General features: G+C 47.7%; 1 protein-coding gene and 1 long non-coding RNA gene across 2 annotated transcripts in view; one reads left to right on the top strand and one right to left on the bottom strand.

Moving 5' to 3' along the window:
* Nucleotides 1-6,830: 6,830 nt before the first annotated feature.
* On the bottom strand, nt 6,831-13,127 carry Bhlhe40 (basic helix-loop-helix family, member e40). Its single transcript, NM_011498.4, has 5 exons — nt 12,764-13,127; nt 12,526-12,595; nt 12,144-12,251; nt 11,112-11,235; nt 6,831-9,277 (listed from the first exon to the last, which is right to left on the bottom strand). The coding sequence occupies exons 1-5, from the start codon at nt 12,841-12,843 to the stop codon at nt 8,424-8,426; spliced, it is 1,236 nt and encodes a 411-aa protein (NP_035628.1). The 5' UTR covers nt 12,844-13,127; the 3' UTR covers nt 6,831-8,423.
* 0610040F04Rik (RIKEN cDNA 0610040F04 gene) overlaps nt 12,822-21,213 on the top strand; it is an 83,899-nt gene continuing 75,507 nt past the window's right edge. Inside the window, exon 1 of the long non-coding RNA NR_104577.1 lies at nt 12,822-12,939. This is a non-coding gene — a long non-coding RNA (RIKEN cDNA 0610040F04 gene). The remainder of the gene's footprint in view (nt 12,940-21,213) is intronic.

Raw genomic sequence — 21,213 nt, 5'->3', positions numbered from 1 at the left:
TACATATATATGATGAAACTGAAATTGGGCTTTGAATCTATGAGATTAATAAACAGAGGGTTCAGCATACTATTCTATTTCTTTCTTCTAATGATAAGAATCATCTCAGGGCTTTTGCTGCTCTACCACTCTTATAATCACCCTATCTGCCTGCCTGCCTGCCTGCCTGCCTGCCTGCCTATCTGCCTGCCTGCCTGCCTGCCTGCCTGCCTGCCTATTTGCCTATCTATCTATCTATCTATCTATCTATCTATCTATCTATCTATCTATCTATCTATCTATCTATCTTCAAATTCACTAGGTACCAAGACAATCTCTGAGCTTTTAGTTCTCTTACTTTTTCCTCTGGAATGCTGAGATTACAGGAATACTGTACCACACTTGATTTATGTAGCTCTGGGGTTCAATTCCAGGGCTCTGTATATGGTAAGTAAGCAAGCATTCTGCCAGTAGAGAAATATCAGTAGATATTATGATTAATTTTCTAAAGATGTATTTGTTTTTAGTGTGTGTGTGTGTGTGTGTGTGTGTCTGTGTACACTTTCTGTGTGCCTGGTTCCCATGGAAGTCAGAAGAAGGTATCTGTCCTCTGGAACAGAAGTGACAGGCAGCCAAGTACAGCTGAACTCTAGTCCTCTGTAAGAGCAGCAACTGCTCTTAGCAACTAAGCCATCTACTCTTTTGTTGTTTTGTGTGTGTGTGTGTGTGTGTGTGTGTGTGTGTGTGTGCGCGCGTGTGTGTTTCCCTCTAGGCCCTGGCAACTACCAATCTGCATTCTATCTCTATGATTTTATCTAGTCTATATATTTCATATAAAAGATTTCACCTAATATGTGACCTTCTGGTTTGCTTCATGTAGCATAGTATTTCTGGGGTTTCTCTTTCTTATTACTTATGCCCGTATTTTACTTTTTTAATCACTAAATTTATTTATTAATTTGTATGTGCTCCCATGCAGAGGTCAGACGACAGCTTCAATGGGTGATTTCTCTCCTTCCACCATTGTGGTCCCCAGAATCAAACTCAGGTCATCAGGCAGCAAGAACTCTGACCTGCTGAGCCGTCCCACCCATCCAACCGGACTACTTTCAATGACGTAACAGTATCCTGCCACATGCATATACCACCATTATTTATGCCTTCGTCTGCCTATAGTCACTCACATTGCTCACATTGACTCTTGCACACATGCCGCTGTGAACATTTGTGTCTATATTTTATTTGGGCCTCTGCTTTCATGCCTGTAGATGTATACACACACACACATCTGGGAAAAGAACCATGTATAATTAGATAATTCTGTATCTTTTTTGAGCAATCGCTTTCCCCCATCAGCTACACCATTTTACACCCTCTGTAGCAACCTCCCATGGTCTCTCCACATCCTCGACAACACTTGTTATTTTCTCGTTTTAAAAAAATGATTGTTATTGTCATAGCCGTCCCCGTGGGTGTGAAGTGATGCATCCCGGTGGTTTTGAGTTGCAGTTCCCCGATGACTAATGAGGTTGAGTGTCTTTTTGTGTGCTTACTGGCCACTTGTGTGTCTCCTTTAGAGGCATTCTACTCAACGTCCTTTGCACTTTTAAAATTGGGTTGCTTCTATTTTTGTTACTTCTGTCCACTTACTAGAAAAGATATGAAATATGAGATATACTTAAAACCTCTTCTCCCCTCACTCTCTCTCTCTCTTTGAGAGAGGCCTCGTGTAGCTCAGGGTGGCCTCAAACTTGCAGTGTAGTGAAGGACAACCTTGAACTTCTAATCCTCCTGCCTCTACCTCTGGAGCTGGAATAATAGGAATATGACCATTCCTGGTGTGTGTGTGTGTGTGTGTGTGTGTGTGTGTGTGTAGAACCCAGGGTCTTTTGCACACTGGGCATGTTTTCTACCAGTTAACCTACAGCCTCAGCCTGTTTGTTCCTTTGTTCTCTTCTCCCTCCCTTCCTCCTTCTCTCCTTCCTTTGTTCTTTATTTCTTTCTCTTTGAAGAATGGCCTCAACTTGAGCTTTCCTAAGACAATAGTTTTCAACCTTTCTAACGCTTCAGCCCTTTAATACCTACAGTCCTCACGTTGTAGTGACCCCCAACTGAAAATTATTTCATTGCTATTTCATAGCTGTAATTTTGCTACTGTTATGAATAGTAATGCAAATATCTGTGTTTTCCAAACGTCTTAGGTGACCCTTATGTAAGGGTCATTCAACCCCACAAAGGGGTCATGACCCATAGGTTGAAAACCACTGTCCTAAAACCATCCCTACCCCAACCCTTCATGATTAATTCTTTCTTTCTCTATCTCATTTTTCTTTCCTTTTTTTTTTTTTCTTCAGGTTTTTGGAACAGAGTCTAACTCTGTAGCCCAAGTTGCCCTTAAACTCTCAGCAATCCTCCTGCCTCAGCTTCAGAAGTGCTGGGCTTATTATAGGCATGAGCCACCACATTCGACTTTTTTTTTTCCTTCTCTTTAAACAAATAAATAAGTATGTTTCCTTCTCTTTGTCCCCTAAAAAGTGTGTGTGTGGTAGGGGGTGGGGAGGCAGGACCAGGACAATGGGGACAGCAGCAGTTGGTGTCACATTCCCTTGGTCCCAACCTGAGGTTGACCCTGTCCCCAGAGCCCATGGGCCAGCTCGTGTGTCCTACCTCCATTACTTTGGTGAGGCTCTCCCAGGAAGGGAGGGGCTGCCTATAACAGAGGACACCCTCTGGGCCAATAGCCAGTCACATCACAAGATAGGTGTCCGGCAGGGACACCAGGACTTCCATTGCCAAGGGGAGGAGCTCTGCAGGCTCATGTTCGGAGGCTGTAAGGCAGATGGCTGGGGAGAAACAGGGAGTGGTGCTGGGTGGGTGGTTATGAGAATGGCCCAAGTGGCTGAGTTGCTGCAGAATCTTAGGTGAAGGAGAGAAGGGGTCATAGTCTGGAACCTTCTAAACCGCTTAGTGATCATTTTCATCAGCAGAATTCTCATTTCAAAAAAGGACTATGATGTGCAGAACACTGGAGGGAGCTGCTCCCCGGTACCAGCAAGAAGCCTAAAACCTTCCTTCCTCTTACCCTGCAGGATCCTCAGGGAAGACTTGAGTCTCAGGAGAGTGACAGTCTCTGAAATGCAACACATTCCCTCTCCTTATAGGACCCTTTCAGGGCTCCAGAGATCCAACACATGCCCTCGGCCCTCTAGACTCTAACCGGATATGATAGCCTGTCACCCTAGTTTCTGCTCCTCAACCAGACCCCAGAGCAAACACTGAGGGTAAGAGTTGGGATGGACTCAGCAAACAGTAGGAACAGGTGGCTCTGTGGTCTGTTTCTGGACTAATGCAGTTTCCTCCCATAAAGAGTTCCACACTCAGGACAGCCGGCCATCCTGCTGGTGACAGTAGCCTGTTGATTGCTGCCTCTCCTGAGAAATACCTTCAGCCTCTCTGAGATTTTTAGCCCAGTGGGTTTTTTGGTTTGTTTGTTTTTTTTGGGGGGGGGAGGGTTGTTCTGGTTTTTTTTTTTTTTTTTTTTTTTTGGTTGGTTGGTTGGTAGGTTTCTTGCTTGCTTAACACAGAGTCCTGTGTAGCCCTGGCTGGCTTTGGACTCTGTGTGCAGGCAAGGATAACCTAATCTGAACAAATTCGTGTGGTGCTGCAGGTGGAATCCAGGATATTGCACATACCAAGCAAGCATCTACCAACTGAGCTATGCATCCAGCTCCGTTTGTTTGTTCATTAATGATTGGTTTTGGTTTGGTTTAAGGATCTCGGAGACCAGAACTTGCTATGTGCTGATGTTGACCCTCAGCCCCCAGTCCTCCTGGCTCTGCCTGCCGAGTACTGGGGTCACAGGTGTGTACGACTATGTGCATCTGTGTTCTAGTTCTTTAGGCAACAGTCTGTTTTAGGGGCATGTAACGGGTGAGAGGTGGGAGGACATTTAACACAAGGTATCCTGGGAAGCTTTGGGCAAATGGCTTTGCTCTGAGCTTGGCAGTCTGAATCTCCCAATAGGCACCCACAGGGCTGCCGTGCAGGTGAAATGAATGTTTGTCAAAGCTCGGCCTTTGCAGCAGTTAAAAGTAAACCCAGCCTGGCATGGTGGCTCGTGCCTTTAATCCCAGCACTTGGGAGGCAGAGAGAGGCAGATCTCTGTGTTCGAGGCCAGCCTATCAAGTTCTGTACAGCTAGGACTGGTTACACCGAGAAACCCTGTCTCGAAAAACCGTTTAAAAAAATGAGGTGGTGTCATATTAGGGAGCACTCTTCAAGGTGCTATAAGAAGTAGAATTCAGCAAGCACGCGGCTCTAATCCCAGTATTGAGGATTTAACACATTTTTGGCTCAAAGAGACTATAGGGAGCTAGCCTGGGCTACATGAGACGATATCTCAAAGCAAAGAAAGACATTAATAAAAGGCCCAGAATAAAGAAAATACTCAGAAAAGTAATAATTGTAATTAGTACTCCATTAACGGTTTCTTTTTATTGTTAATGTAAGAAGGTCGATATAGTTTTGTTGGTAAGCAATAGACACAGCCTAAATGTTTGAGTTTCATTTGCCGTTTGCTACTGGAGCTGTGTGACTGGCTGAGCACATACTTAACTTGTCCGCCGTGCCTTCATTTCTCAAAATCATGGGAATATGAACTGTCCCTACTTCATGCAGGTGCTGCCATCCTCGTGTCCTTGTGTGGGGAAACCTCTGAGAAACGCCTGCCTGGCTAACATTAAATGCCCTAACAATGATTCAGGAGCAGGCTCTGTTGAAAGCTGTCTTCTTGGCTCTCCATTACAGTTCCACAAAGCCCACAGAACCACCGCCCCACTCCGAAGCTGGGTGACCATGAGCCAGTTACCTTCCCGTCTCTGGGCCTGCTTTTATTTATCTACAAAATATGTTATTATGGCCTCTAGGTTGTTAGACCTGCATTAGGGAGGGATGAGCCGTGGGAAGCTTGTCTATCCTTGTTAATTAGCCCTGGGATCCAAAGCTCTGCCTAAACCCAGCTCCTACCCCACCCTGCGCTCCCTCCCGTGCCCTCGGATTCTGTCCCACTGCGCACCAGGGGGCCGCGGCCTTGCCAGCAGCCAGGCCCTATTTCTGGGGACCGAGCGATCCCGAAGCTTTGCCAAGCTTCCCCAAGGATCGGGTTTCTGCTGACGCGGTGCCAGGCACGTCTGCTTCCAGGAACCGGCAGCCGCATTTAGCCGCGGGCCGCACATGAAAGGCTCTAGTCGGAAACGTGACGTTTTGTCAACAGGCGCGGCAGGTCAGCGCTGGGTGAGACCATCCCGGCAGCCCCGCCGAGCACGCCCTGTCTGAAGGCCGCCAGATCCCAGGCCTCTGAGCTCCTTGGCCCCAGAGTCCCATGCTTCACCCCCTCGTGGCTGGCTCTCTCTCTCTCTCACACACACACACCCCCTTTTAAACAGAGGCTTCTTTGTCCCCAACTGGGCTGAAGGCTGGGATGCAAGCCACTTCACACACCTTCCTAAACACCCTTGGTCTTCTTCTGAAACCTGGCTTAGTAAAGTTCAGGACACTTTGGAGGCAGAAAAACAGACAGGCAACTGCGCCTCTCGAAACTGGGCGGGTGTGTGTGGGGGGGGGGCTTCACGTGGCTGATTCTAGAAAAGACATTCTGGGTCGTCTGCCTGTGGAACCCTCAAATCTATTCTTAGTTCAGGGTGCTTGAACCACTTCCTGCTATCCACAGCTACTCCTTGAGCCACAGCTTGGGAGAGAGTTTTGGGGGACTTAACAGGCAGGACGGCTGCAAGAGCAGGCTACCTAAGGCAGGACTTGGAGACCATGCCATCTGTGCTACAGGAATAGTATGAGGCTCAGAATCCTTAAGTGTCTATCAGGAACAGGCACGAGAGAGCATGAGAGAGCAGCGGGCTTTAGAGGCCTCACACCCCACCCCCACCCCTCCTTGTCTGGGCTCCTGACCCAGGGATAGTTGTGCCCGGCACTGACTACCCTGAACACTTCCTTTCACTTGCAGACCGCCAGGAATCAGAGAAGGTGACATTTGAAAGGCCCTCCTCGGTAGGTGGTGCTGAGAATGCCCTGGGGATGACTTCCCTGTAGGGGAGGACTCCAGCCAGCTAGACAATTCTAAATGATTCAGATGCTCTGGGGCCTGGATCACATCCATCAGGAAACCTCAGGACAAATCAAGATGATCGGAGGAAAGCAAAAATACGCAGCTCGGTCATTTCCCACTTAATTTTTTTTTTTCTTAAGTAAGAACGGTAACACACCCAAAGAGAGGAAGTTGGAAAACTGCAGAAAATAATTATGGGATGTTGCCTTCAACGGCATTGACGCAGGATATGGCTAATCCATTAAAACTCGCTAGATTTCAAAGTGGCTTGCCGTAGAGAAGATGTGCTCATTATTGTTGCCTAATAATCCAATAACTCTTCTATATGTGCAGCCTTATAGAAGCCTCCTCTGACACTCTATTCCATGAGCTCAGCCTCTGAATTGTCCCATGAAGTTCTGAAGCAGCATGGAATAAGTGGTTGTCTGGAAACCAACACGAGACAAGAAGAGTTCATTAAGATCTATAAAAGACTGAGAACGTGGCTCACTTGGTAAGAGTGCTTGCTTAAGATGCAGCCCTGAGTTCGATCCTCGGCACTGCATAATACCAGGCATGGTGGAGCATGTCTCTACTGATCCAGGAAGCCTAACCGTAATCCCAGCATCTAGAAGGTAGAGACTGGAGAATCCATTCAAGGCCGCCTTGGCTGCACAGCAAATTTAGTGCCAGTGTGGGCTACTACATGTGACCCTGTTTCAAAACAAAACAAAACAAATCCAGCATTTACCTATTATGTGAACTCAATATTGTTTTTAATGCCAGGCACATGACAAGCCAAATGCAATTATGTCAAGATTAACTAGTCACTGTCCTCAGTTGAGAGGACAGAGAAAGTACCGTGACACTAAGTTATTTTTAAAACCAAGGAGACCATTTCTCTTCCACAGGAAAAAAGCTTATTTTATTAAGTATTTTTAAAACAACTGCTTAACATTTACTTAGATAAAAATATTTACAATTTCACACCTTCAGGAAGGTTCCAAAATATAAACACTGTAACCTCGCCTCTCCCTAGAGAAAAAAATTATTCTCTTCAAAAACAGAAATACATTCATTTTTTTCCTCACTGTGTAGATCAAGTAATTATACAAATAGACATCTGAAACATTTTCCTTTGTCATATATTTATATAATATATATTTATAACAGCTTTACAAATAAAGGCAACAACTTTTATGCCCAAATAAAAATGGGAGAATTTCAACACAAGCAGAGTGCATTTGGAAAGCTGGTGCAGGGCTGGTGGAGCAAGTCAAGGAAACAAGGACTCTGGATCAAAAATAAAACGTCCTTAAAGGAGATGGAACCCTTTTTAGCAAGGACGCTCCATCCACTGCTGGGCAAGAGGAAATAGCCTACAGAAAGGATCTTGGGGTGCCAAAGCTCTGCTAGGCCTTTGAGAAGCTAAGCTTGGTTCAAAGCTTTAGGATACACTTGAAATCCGTGTCTAGCTGTGCAATAAGTGTAGCAATTGATTACTTAGCTCTGTGTACTTTGGGACGTTTGGGGGCATCTCCGAGAGCCTCCTTTGGTTCCTTGGACAGCATGCCGTAGAAGTGAGAGCTAGAAACAGGTGCCAGAGGCCTGAGGACGGGTCTAGTTCACCTTGATTCCCTAGCAGCTCAGCTTGGACAAAGGGGACCATTTTCAGTTCCTTAGTAAACTACTCACAAAAGCCTGAGTTAAGGAACTCCACTCATGGTCTTTATTCATCAGAGACGGGGTTGGGGGGAAGGGACCTGCAGAAATTTGCCCAAACCACTACCGAGACATGCCAGTGTTGGCGACCTCACCACCTTAGCAGAAAGCTCAGCCTGACCACTGTCAGTCTGCTGTGAGTCACCTCCACAATAAAGGGAGAAGGGTGGGGTCCTAACAGCTGGCTGTGAGCTGTGCTCTGGAAAGCCCTCTTTTGAAAGTACCTTTTCTCAAAGCCACAGACAGACCCATGTCCCAAACTGGAGAGTGACTCACAGATCAAGCCTTTGAAGCATATGAAAATCCAACCGATTTGTATCAAAGGGGGGGGCTCTTCTCTGGGTAGGGAAACGCCCAGAGATGTGCTACAGTCCTCCAGTCTGTCATCTGATGTCAGGCTATCCTTCTCGTGTCTCCCTTGTGTCAGAAGGAACTTATTGTCCTACATATACAAACATACATACAAGCACGCACGCACGCACACTCACTCACTCTCACACACACTCTGAATCTTCTCTGTGGGTCTGCAGGGTGGGCTGATCTCTCTGCACTCAGGGAAACCTTTGTGGTTTTTGGAATTAGGGAGGAAAGAAAGCAAGGCAGCAGGAGATCCCTCCAGAGTTTAGTCTTTGGTTTCTAAGTTTAAAGGAGGGATCTGCTTCAAAGCCTGGAGCAAGGCCGAAGAGTCGAGGGACGAATGTGCCAAAGGAGAAGGGAGTCTCTGGGGCAGAAGCAAGGGAGTCGGTATCTTGTCTGGGTTCATGAAGCTGGAGAGGGCTGCAGCTGAGGTGTTGAGGCCTGGGTATAACACTGGCACAGAGGTGGGGTACCAGCATTTCTCCAGCATAGGCAGGTAGGCAGTGGCCGATGGTGGGATGAGATAGAAGGGAAGGCAAAAAGGAGGCTGATGTGGGTGTGGCCCAAGAAATGGGGAACCCATCAGATCACTGCCCGCGAAGTGGCCTTCCTCTTCTGAGAGCTGCATTCGGCTCTTTTTGGTGGGGGGCTCTTCGGATTCTTGCTTAATTGTGCTGACACGTTCTCCCACGGCGAACCTGCGTCCATGGTCGCTTTTGAAGTACGGCTGCTCACTGCGCAAGTCCCCCTTCTCCAATTCACCTCCATAGCCACTGTCTGTGTCCGTGTCACTGCCGCTCTGCTCCCCACCCGAGGGAGCAAAAGTCCGCTGGATGACTGGCACACAGTTTTTCCCAGGGCCTTCTGATCCCTTGGCTAGGAAGCTGGGCTTCTCTTTCAAGTCCACGGCTTTGGGAGCCGAGTCCAATGGTTTCCTGGAAGCACCACCCTGCAGCAGCTCCGAGACCACACGATGGAGATGAGTGACGAGCTGGGAAGATTTCAGGTCCCGAGTGTTCTCATGCTTCGCCAGGTACTGAAGTACCTCACGGGCACAAGTCTGGAAACCTGAGCAGAACATTTCTTGCCCTGCCTCGAGATTTCTTCCCGACAAATCACCTGAAGAAAAAGACCCAGAAAGGAGGATTTTAGAAGGTTGGGTGGTAGGTAAGTCTGAGGCTCTCTTCTTGTCTCTTTTGAAATTGTCGGGCAATTTGCATTTCAGACTCCAAAAGTCTATGCCTAGAGAATTATGCTGAGAAGTATAAAGAATAAAATAAACAAATTCCGACCACTTAGTTACAGGGTTTTTTTTTCCTTATTAATACTTGGGTTTTAATACTAATTACAACAGAGTATCGCTAAGGTTACATATACTCCACTTTCCGAACTAGGATTCATAATGTCTGTAGAGTGTCCCAGAGAAATAAACCAACTTACTTCTACTCTTGATAAACTTCATGTAGTAGCTACCGATTTTTCTTGTGTCACAAAAATGAACATGCTACTGTGTTTAAAAGTTCAACAGTCACATCTTTTTTTTTTTTTTTAAATAAAGCAGTCTCATTCTAGTCTAGAGTGACACTGAGTTACTCAGCAACCCAAGCTGGCCTTGAACGCATATGAGCCTATCTTAACTTTCAGACTGCTGGGCCTACAGGTCTGCACTACCACACCCATCCTCAATAAGTTAGTATAGCAACAGTTTCATGGAAGCAGAAGTCCAGAGACTCATAAAAAGAAACTATATAAAACAAATACCGCCTAAACAAAACATTGTCTCCCTTGCCCCCCACCCCTTTTTTTGTACGAGATAGGATCTAGGATCTCCCTATTTAGTCTTAAAAGGCTTGGAATTCCCTATGCAAAACTGGCTGGCTATGAATTTAAGGGGCTCCATCTGCCTCTCAAGGACAGGACTACAGGCATGCACCACCATGCCCAAGAAACTGTTACAGCTCCCACTGTAATCCCCCCGCCTGGGAGGGTGAGGCTGGCAGGTTACTTCTGAGCTTTAGGAAAACCAAAACCAGAACAACCAAAACCACCACAAAACTAAAACCAACAACTCCAACAACTGCTGCACACACAGAAACCTAACCTATTCATCAAATAGTTGCATTTCCTCCGTGCAGTTTAACTAGGCTCTTTATTTGTAAGTCTTCTCCATATACTGTAGCTCACACACACACACACACACACACACCCCGAGATCAGTCCTGATCAACTTTCTATTTTTAGAAAGAAAACTGGCAGACATACTGGCTTGGTTTGGTTTCTGTGATTCTCATTCTAGCCTTGGACAGGACTGAAGAACGCCTATTGGGGTACATATTAGGATTCCCCCTGGTCTGTACCCCGATTCTCTGAAACTCAGGATAAATGAATGATGAAAGCAGTGGTTTCGTTGGATTGTGCAATTTGCCAAGATACCTGGTGGCTATTCAGGGAACCACAATGGAAGGCAGGCAAGAGGAAAAAAAAAAAAAAGAAAAAAGAAAACCTGCTGTCATCCTGCCAAGACTGCACCCCACATCCAAAGAGAAGGAAGCAAAGAAACAGGAAAACACTGGGGGCAGACCCGTGTTCTGTTCGCCCATGAATGAGGGCTCATCAGACCAACTGTAAAAACACCCACAATGCAAATTATAGGTGCCTTGGCATTTTAAAGGGGGATGGGGAAGTCTCCCATAACCTAGACACTCTCAAAATGTCACCGAAACATTTCATCACTGGGCTAACATGGACTCATTTCAGGTGGCGCACAGCAGCATTCCGTATGGCAAAATATGACCTTTTAGGAAAGAATCAGAAGAGCATCTCCCCCCCCCCCACCCCTGCCCAGTGACTGTGAAAAATGAATGGTAACAGAAGAGTCAGAAGCCAGAGCGAGCTCCCAGGGGCTAGATTGGCACTGAGCTCTCAGGAGACACTAATCAGGCCGGGGACTCACCAGCTTGTAAACCGCTCTGCAGGGCAATGATTTTCTGCTGCTGCTGATCAATTAGATTTGTCAATGCTTTCACGTGCTTCAACGTAAGCTCCAGAACCACTGCTTTTTCCAAGTGACCCAAAGTCTGAAGAAGAAGAAAAAAACGGAGAGTCTGTCACCCGTGAGGTCAGTGGAGTCCCTTCTGACACTATCTGTTAGGAGAATTGGGTGTCAACAACAACAAAGATAGGAAGAGTCTTTCCTGCTCCACTAAATTTAAAGTTTGCAGATGTTTTAACATATACACATAGATGATCAAAAGCTTAAAAAAAAAAAAAAGCCAGACACGTGTTGTCTATCTTTGGAGGCATTTTGGTAGTTGTTACAGTCTAGGGAGTGAGCTGACAGATATATTTCTCCAGCAGCTGCCCTGACCTTAACTTAGGGGACTCCGGGGATAACATTTATCTGCTGTGGTGTCAACCCAGGGAGGGATGTCTACTGTGTCTGGCAACCAAGTGGCTTTCCCAATGTGTTGCGTTTCTTTCTTTCTTTCTTTCCCCCCTGACACTTGTTCAGAACTTCCAGTCATGCTGGCTTTTTGTCTTCCTTTCCAAATACTTTTCCCGAAGGAAAAGCTAAAAAGCTTTTGGCTACCAGTAAAGATTATGACGAAAAAAAAAAAAGGCACACATTAAATAAAGTAGGTCCTATTGTAAATGAAAAGCGGACAAGGCTTAAGTTTTTAATTTCGTGGTTTGCTTCTTTAAGTCAGGGAGACTACAAGGTGGTGAGAGAGAGAAAAAAAAACTACCAAAAGGAAGCTGTGTTAGTGTTGAAGCCAACTTAAAGAGGCCCCAGATGGTTCTGGTTCTGCCTCTGCTTAGGAAGTTCTGGGTCTGGGGATGGGTTCCCTCCAAACCAGAAGCTTTGATCCGCCCGTCTAGCATGCAGTTCCCCGTGACGCCTGCAGGCGGCGAGAGACACCCCCACCCCACCATCCGCCCTCTGGGCAGAAGAACTGGGTTGGAGCGCAGCCAGCTTCTCACTTACAGTAAGTTTGAGATGTTCGGGTAGGAGATCCTTCAGCTGGGCAATGCACTCGTTAATCCGGTCACGTCTCTTTTTCTCAATCAGCCGGTGCGGCAGTTTGTAAGTTTCCTGCATGGAATACATGGAAGCAATGGGTGCCCGGGGAAGGGAACGAAGCTTCCTCCCTTCCTTCCCAACCGGTAGCAGGGGGGAAAAATTCTGCGAGGGCGCAGAGACGCACCCAGATTCACCTTCTCTGCCCCTTCTTTCCCAAGTCACTCATTTGTGGCAATGAGCTCATCTCATCTTGAACCCCCCAGCCAACCTTGAAACAAGCAAACTTTTCTTGGAAACTCAGCGCACACGAGGGGCTAAGGAATGAGGTTCCCAGGGATGCACCTACCTTGCTGTCTTCGCTCCGTTTTATTCCCCGCCTGGACTTGTACACTTGGTACATGTGGGCAAAATCCATCCTGCAGGGAGAGAGGTCAGAAAAAGCCGTGACTCCCGAGTGCGTACTAGCTGCAGGAGCCCTAGACGTGAAAGAAGCCCCCTATACTCTCAGAGATGCCCCAAGTTGAGAGTGTCGCGGAACACAAGGTTAGGAGTGGAGACTTGAAGGGATCACAGCACACACTTACCCTGACAGGTCTCCGTGCTCCAGCCCTGGAGCTTTGGGCAGGCAGGTAGGAGGTGGTTGCGCGCTGGGGATCCGTTCCATGATGCGGCGAGCAGGGGCCACTGTGCGCTCCTGTCTGCACTTAGTAGAGTCTGAGAAAGGGCTGCCCTGGAAGGGAGGATCCGAGGGTCTCAAGAGGTATGTTCCTATGAGCTAGCCTGAGCTTCCTTGCAATGCGCTGGGATGCCAGGAGCAGCGGCTTTGAGGTGTCGCTTCAGTTGGGGGCGTGCATGGCCGGGTGTCCCCACGGCTTCTGGCTCCCGCTCTGCACACAGACTGGCGGTGTGTGCTCGCTGCGCTGTCTGCGCCGTGCGAGCCAAGTGAATGAGAAGTGGGGCGGGCGGAGAGGCGGGAGGGAAGGGGGGGTTGCTCAGGGCGGAGCGGGCGGGGCGGGGGGGGGGGAGTTGCTGGAGGGGACGAGCCGAGGAGTAAGGAGAGGCTGCGGGCTGGGTTAAATGGGAGCGAGTGGGTGGGTAGAAGCTACGTGTTCTACCCTGTGACTCCAAGCACGTCTGGCCGCTGCCGGGGAGGGAAGGAGCGACCTGCCCGCCCTCCCCCGGCTTCATCACATGAGCCTCACGTGTTGGACAACGCTCTGGCGGCTGCGAAGTGCCCCCCCCCCCTCCAAACCTCGGGCCCCCAGGTGTCTGCGGCTGCGGCCTCCTTTCCCCGAAAGAGGGGGTGGCAGCGCAGCCAGAGTCCTGCCCAGCTGGGTGGGGGGCACGGAAGCTGGAAGGAACCGGGGAGCTGGAGGGGGGGGGGGAAGAGTTGGTAACGTGGGCGAACCTGCCCCAGGGAAATGAAGTAAGTTCCCGTCTCCTGGGAGGGAACGGGGGAGGACGGATTCCGCCCGCGTCTGACTCAAGCCGGGAGAGGAATATCCCCTTGGTCGCTCCAGCCCAGCCTTCTTCCTCCTCCCCCGCCTGGCCCGCTCCTAGGAACCGGTGCGCAGCTGAGGGAGTCGTCGGCCCCCCTTAGCCTTCTCCAGAGGCTGGGGTTTCTTTCCGTCCTGGCTTCCCAGCCCCCCCCCCCCCCCCCCCCCCAGCGCTCAGCCTCAGTGTCCAGGAATTGCCCGCCTTGGGGAGGGACCGAGGGCGGGGCGGATGTCACCCCATGGGAAGCGGGCTGGTGGCCAGGAGCTAGGGCAGCCGAGGCCGCCGCCGAGCACGCCGCGCGCACCTGACCGTGGACCGTGTGAGCCGTGCCGACCCCCTCCCCCCACCCCCACCCCGGACTCTCCCGGGAGCTCAGGTCCCAGGCGCAGCCTGCGGGTGGCCTGGCACCCGACTGGCGCGCACCCATCTCCTCCCGCCTTTCAGGGTGCCTCACTGCCCCCACCCACCCTGGCTAGTCAAGCACAGAAAGATACCGGGCACAGTGCCCGGCGTTCCCTCCCTCCTCTGCCCCCTCCGATGCAGAGGCGTCCGGGTCGCCTCCCCTCCGGCTGCAGCGTTACACAACCGCGGCGACGGCGCCTGCCCTGCAGCAGCGCGGGGCGTGACGCTTCACGTGGCCCGGACGCGGGCCGGAGCTCGGCTCACTTGCAAGCCTCTCCGCGCTGGCTTCCAAGCCTAGACCCCCGCGCACCGGGCTGCAAGGGATCTGCATGGGATCCCGCTGCTAACCAGGAACTTGGGTGGCGCTGTTTGCAGTCTATTCCAGGACAGGAGAGAGAGAGGAGAAAGCAGGACCCCCCCCCCCGCCCGGGTCCCTCCTCCCGCCCCATCCTCTTGGTTGATCACAGTGAAATCTCCACATTTATGCAGCACAAGTTCACTGAGCCCTTTACCCAGTCGAGCTCGCGGCTGGAGACAGTGGAGGTGGCAAACACGGATTTTGACCTTGAATTTACAAGGACCTTTGGGAAGGAGCCAACGAGGCCAACCAGAAGACCGCCTTCAGCAGAAAGTCTAACAGGGCCACTGGCAGGGAATATAAGATGAGAAAGTTTTCATTTAATACTAACCAAGAGGTTTAGGTAGTAGGGGTTAACCCACAGGCCGGTGCGCGGGGCACAAAGGGGCAGCACCAGGGGCCCCAGCTCTCTTCAATCTCGCGGAGGCCGCCCGGCCCCACCCCCACCGACCTGCATTGGAAAAATCTGGTCTCTTTGACCTTCTAACAGCCCGGAGCTGGGAAAGCATCTGAAACGCAGAACCTGCGGCGCTGTGAGCGGCGCTGACACACAGCAAGGGGCCAGTGGAAATTCATGACTAAAATAAGGCCTGGCTGGGGATTTCACTGACCTCTGCGCTCCCCTGCCCTGCAAGTTCGGAGAGTTGAGAGATGACTGTTAACCTTCCCTACCGTGCTTAGGGTCAGTCAACCCGCTGCGGAGTGACCTGGCTGGGAAATTGGGGGAAAATGAGGTCACTGCTAGAACTGGGCGCAGTTTGGTGGGTCAGTCGTCATTGTCAGTGTTCTGACGACCTGGAGGACTGGGATTCGCATGTTGATCAAACTGGGAGTGCATTTCCTTCAGGTCGCTCAAGCTTCTACTTCCTGTTTATGTTTCACAAGCGTCAAACCCATTAGTAAGTGTGAGAAATGATTGCTTTTCTAACTGTTCACTGGCTGACCTCACTTTGGGGCTTAGAGATCCATCCCTCCTCCCCAGACAGACATAGTTTGGCTGACAGGTTATAATCAATCTCCCTGGAGGGAATGAATGCTCCCACCTTCCTGCCAGGAGGTGAGCAGCAGGACCAGAGGTTTGGATGTGTCCTGGCACTCTTGAGGTAGGGTGGGAGTGAGGAAGGGCTGCCACCTTCCTGTGACTCTAAGGGGGAAGCGTTGTCATGGTTGCGCCAAAACTACAGTTCCACTAGGAAATACCCTCTGTCAGAGAAAGGAGGATATGTCCTCTCTTGTGTCCCCGGCCCCTTCCCCCCAGGAGTTAATCTCTGCAATTTTGCCTGCATGGTTCATGGTTCAGGAAAATAACATCCTTAAAATCATTTAATCAGTAACTTTCCATCGTTACTTGCTCTGTAGCTGTAAATAACAAAATATGTAAATTGTTCAATTAAAAAAAAATTTTTTTAAGTTATTTACAAGCTCCCTACATCAGGTAGGCGTTGATCTCGAAATCCTCCTGCCTCAGCTTCCTGAGTTCTGAACATTGTAGACATAAACTAATTCCTACTTTTTATTTGTTCCAAATATACTCCCAGGCTTTAACATTATCCCTATCTGGCTGTATCTGGATTTCTTCTTTTTTTTTAAATTTGTAAAAAGAAGGGAGGGGGAAAGGAAGAAAGGAAGACAGGCAGGCAGGCAAGCAAACAAAATAACTTGTGTGTTATTTAGGGGCTATTGTAGCTCAGTTGATAGAGTTGCCTGCCTGCCTGCCTGCCTGCCTGCCTGCCTGCCTGCCTGCCTGCCTGCCTGCTCTCTTGTTTGCTTGCCATGCATTAAAGCCTGAGTTCTGTCCCCAACAGAGCATAAAACTGGGAGTGGCGTCACCATTTGCCTTTAATGTCAGCAATGTGGAGGTAAAATCGGGGGGAATCATAAAAAATATTTTTATATGTTACATATATATACATATATAGATATCATTTAATTAAAAGTTAATAGAAAGTTAGCTTGGGCTAATGACACCCTGTTGTAAAAAAGAAATCCCAATTTGGGATTTCTACCTTGCCTTATTCCATTTAGTTCCCAGATAAGAGACACACAGAACTTTCAAGCCTTAGTCAGTGCTAGAGCTGGGCAGATACCTACCCTCTATGTTATTAGAATCTGCTTTCCTACCGATAGCCCCTGGCTACTACTTTGTTGCATCTGGACAGCTCTTAGCTCTACTTGGCCAGCCTGCAGGGCCCCATTTCATGGCTCACCTAACCCATGGCCACTTCTCCCTTCTCTCCTCCTCCAAACCCGGATTGGGATTAAATTTTTCTACAACAAGACCATGTCTCAAAAAGTGATACAAAGGAGAAATCTGTTGGTTTTCCCCTGTATAAATTGCAAATATTTGAAAAATAATTTCTCTAGTAGGTACCTTTCCATCCTGAAGGGTATTACAGTCACCTGCTTTAAAAAAAAAAAAAAAAAACTGAGACAGTCTAGTAAGAAAGGAAAAAGCATTCCCAAGGGTGGGGTAGGGCTGGTGAGCTGAGAAGACCAGATGTTAAAAATCTTTATGGATGCTTGTTTAGTTGTGTGATAATTCTCAGGCTATAGGCTAAGAACTTGGCATATGTTGCTACCATCTTACAAGGCTGATTAGTGCTAGCCCAACTCATATAACACATGTATTCATTGAGAGAATTCCTCCAGCGCAAGGCATTGGACCTTGTCCTGCTGCTATATAATGTAAGCCTTTGGGAGACTGAAGCTCAGGGATATTAAATAGTTACCCTGGCTTATATGGTCTGGGATTAGATGGGACTGAGAATCCAGGTTTGTTAGACTACAAAAGCTATACTCTCTCTTTTTTTTTTTTTTTGAGATTATACCATAACACACTGACTTTATTAACCCTAGTAAAAATTTCAGATTTACTAAGTAAATCTGAAACAACATTGTTGGGTTTCTTTTGGGTTGGAAGGCAGCATGTTTAGAAAATCACATTATGCTGAGATATGAGACTTTCACTCTGTAATTTAAAAGTAGGCATTGTATTGAGGCGTGGTCTTGCACACCTGTAACCCCAGCTCTAGGGAGACAGAGGCAGGAGGATGTCAGTGGTGGTCTACTTAGTGAGTTCTAGCAGTACAAAGAAAGGCTCTGTCTTAATTTTTTTTTAAGTAAGCATGATGACACTTTTAATTACATTTTAATCATCAAGCCAGGGGAAGATGATTGAAGTAAAAAGTAACTAGCTTTACTCTTGTTGACACGGAAGGGCTGCCTGATGGAGGTGTACCAGTTATGTACTGCTCGACTCCAGGGGGAGCCATTTACATTGTAGTCTGTGTGAGACCCTCCAGAATTGTCCAGCCCCACACTGAACACTGGGTATTCTTGCCATTTTTGTGTTGCTTATCTATTGTAATTGTGGAAAGGTGATGATGATGATGTAAAGGGAGGGGTGAGATATTTAATTTCTTGCTAGCTCAGATGACACAAATAGCACCTTGACTGGTTTTGGAGCGTGGGTTCTTTTCTCTCCTATTCCCTCCCCCCACCTCTTTTTTCTGCTCTCAGTAAGAAATACATTTTTCAATTGCATGTAGCTCAGTAGATGCTTGCCTAGTATGCATTCAGCCCTTGGTTTGATCACATCTAAACACTTGAAGCACATATAAACGGGCTATAGTGACATATTCGCGTGGTCCTAGTACTAGGGAAGTGGGGGCCGGAGAATCGGAAGTTCATCTTCTGTACATAGCCAGCCTGAGATACATACATGTGACCCTATCTCAAATGGAATATACATGCATATATATTCCATTCTAATATATACATATTCATATATACTATCATAAATCAAGAAATTGTGTACATCCATGTCTTAGAGTTCCCATAGTTCTACAGAGACACCGTGACCGAGGCAACTCTTGTAAAAGACAACATTTAATTGGGGCTGGCTTACAGGTTCAGAGGTTCAGTCCATTATCATCATGGCAGGAAGCATGGCAGCATCCAGGCAGGTATGGAGCTAAAGGAGCTGAGAGTTCTACATGTTGTTGCCAAGGCAAAAAGGAGAAGATTGCTGTCTTCCAGGCAGCTAGGAGGAGGAGGAGGAGGCATCCCATCCCTCAAAGCCCATCCTCATAGTGACACACTTCTTCCAACAAGGCCAAAGTCTAACGGTACCTCTCCCTATAAGCCAAGCATATTCAAGCTACCACAATCCATGTATCTTAAGTACAGGTGAGCCACGGTTGGGATATAGCAACAGTTACTGTGAAATGATGTACTTTTCCTTTAGAGATGTGTCCACTTACCCTAGAAAGGAAGGTAATGACATACCAATGTAATGGTTGGACCAATGTCCAATTGGGTGAACCAAAACTGGATTGCTTTCTTCCCCCCAAAACACTCAGAGCAGCTACATTTTGGGAAAGCCAACCCCAACCTTGGTGACACTGACTCCCAGAATACCTGCCACCCTGGAACTCTGTGCAGCTTGCAGGCAGCTCAGGAGTCAAGGATCTCTCCAGTTCTTTGGCTGCTCAGAATCGCCACCCACAGCAACTGTTTACATCTTTCTGCCCTGTTGAGTAAAGGCTCTCAAGCCTCCCTCACGTTTCTGAACTGTGGGACATGCAGCATTTAGTTTACCTGCTGGGGCTCACAAACCTTTCCTTCCCTCTGGCAGAATAAAAAAAAAAAAATGTAACCTAAGGGCATGCTCTATCTCGAAGGAGCCAGCCATACCTACCTTTATGCCCTCACATGTAACTCTGAATATCCAATATTTTGTTTTGTTCTTTTGAGACATGGTCCCCTTTTTGCAGACCAGTTAGCCTTGAACTCACTCTGCCTATCTCCGCTGGGATTAAAGCCATGCACCGTTATGTCCAGCTACAGTCCTCACCCCCACCCCCTTTTGAATTAGGATCTCACTGTGTATCCAGAGGATGATCTAGAGCTCACCATAAAGTCCAGGCTGTCCTCCCACACCACCTTCCTTGCCGCTTCTTCCTCGATGCTGAGTTAACACAACTCCCTCTGTGTTTAGTTTTTGCTTACTTTGCAACAAGTGCATAGGAAAAAGAACCCAGGCCAATGCATGTGTAGGCAGAAGTCTCACAAGGAAATATGTATCGTGTTGTCTGACATTTCCCAGTCGCGTGTACTTGATTTTATTTAGTGGAGACTATTCTGGTCTTGTCTTACCATGCTGATTTTGCAGCCTACCAATAGATCCTGATTTGGGGGTTGAATCTTTCCCCTCTTCTAGAGAGAGTATTGTCTGTTTGCTTTGCCCCTCCTCTACAAATAAAAAGAGATGCACAGTGCCTGCAGCCTTGAGACTCTTTCAAGTTGCTTATGAACATATATGTAAGGGGCTGGGATTGTAGCTCTGTCAGTCGCGTGCTCACACAAAGCCCTGGATTCAGTCACCAGTTTCATCTCCATCCCATGAACTCTGAGATGTTGACTCCGCCCACCATCCTTAGATACCCAGCCGTGGTTGCTACAGAAGATGTGTAAACAAAGTCGTGCATGGATTCCCCATCAGGGAAAACACATCTGCTAATTCTCTGCGTGTACCTTCTTTAATCTCTGCTCTAAAAACAAAGAAAGAAAAAAACAACCAGAAAGACAAAGCAAGAACCCAAACATTTAATTTTTTTATTGAGGGGTAAACAGATAATAAAGTAAACAGATTTTAAAAGTTTGATTCATGGGGGTAAATGTATAAGTTTGTGTCATCACTGCTATGGTTTTGATCTTATTGGACCGCAAAAGCCATATGCTTGGTTGCCAGCCATTGCGTAATTGGACCCTTAAGAGCAGACCCAGTAGAATGAAGTTAGGTCATTGGCATGTATTTGAAACAGACATGGAGACTCACACCCTGGCTCTCCCTGTGGGTTCTAGGGGTAAGCTGCTTTGCCACACACTCCCTGCCGTGGTGTTCAACCTTACCATAAGCTCCAAAGCAACACCTCTGGAAACGTGAGCTTTGGTCTTTAAAGGTGCATTATCCTTCATTCTGGCAATCTGCTCTGATCATACACTCCCAACTCCTCCCAGATTCCACCCCCCCCCCCCACTCCCACCTCTCATTCCCCACCACTGGCTCTTTGAATCCTTCTGTCTTTCTTTAGGAATGAGCACTCTATAGTCTCTTATTCTCTGCATATTGATTAATTATGATTCTCTGTGTTAATTGCCATCTATTGTAAGATGAACCTTACTTGATGAAGGTTGAGAAAAGAATTAATCTATGGGTATAGCCACAAGTCCTTAGGAATCATTTAATACTATGTCCACTTAGCAGAATAACTGTAGTAGTTCTCTCCTTGGGCCTATGATCTGGCTAGATATAGGTTCTTGGCTCTGCCAGGTATGGAAAGGGACTTAGAAATCTAATCAGAAAGTTGTTGGTTACTCCCATAACATTTTTGCCACCATTATACCAATGTGTATGACCTGGCCAGATCGACCATAATTATAACTCATAGTGTTTACAGCATAGATCATGTGATTAATGATTATGCTTCTTCAGGAGCGTGTGCTGCCCTTTCTAGCACCATGAAAGCAAGACAGTAAGGATGAAGCCTCCAGTGAGTACCAGCCTGAGTTTTTCCATGTTCTGTGCCCAAGTATTCAATATCTTTCATTTATAGGGCCCTACCATACATTCTGGAGAGTAACCAAGAGCCGTGGCAGTAACCTGAAATGTTTGGGGGGTCTATGAGCCACTGGTCAACAACTCAAAAAGAGGTAACCTGTTGGCACTGGAGATTTTATTTGCTAGCATATAGTGTCTAGTTGGTACACTGTGCC

This window comes from Mus musculus, chromosome 6, assembly GCF_000001635.26.
Source record: "Mus musculus strain C57BL/6J chromosome 6, GRCm38.p6 C57BL/6J".
Classification (NCBI taxonomy): Eukaryota; Metazoa; Chordata; class Mammalia; order Rodentia; family Muridae; genus Mus; species Mus musculus.
The sequence above is the reverse complement of the archived record's forward strand: the minus strand, read 5'-3'. Positions and strand labels throughout refer to the sequence as shown.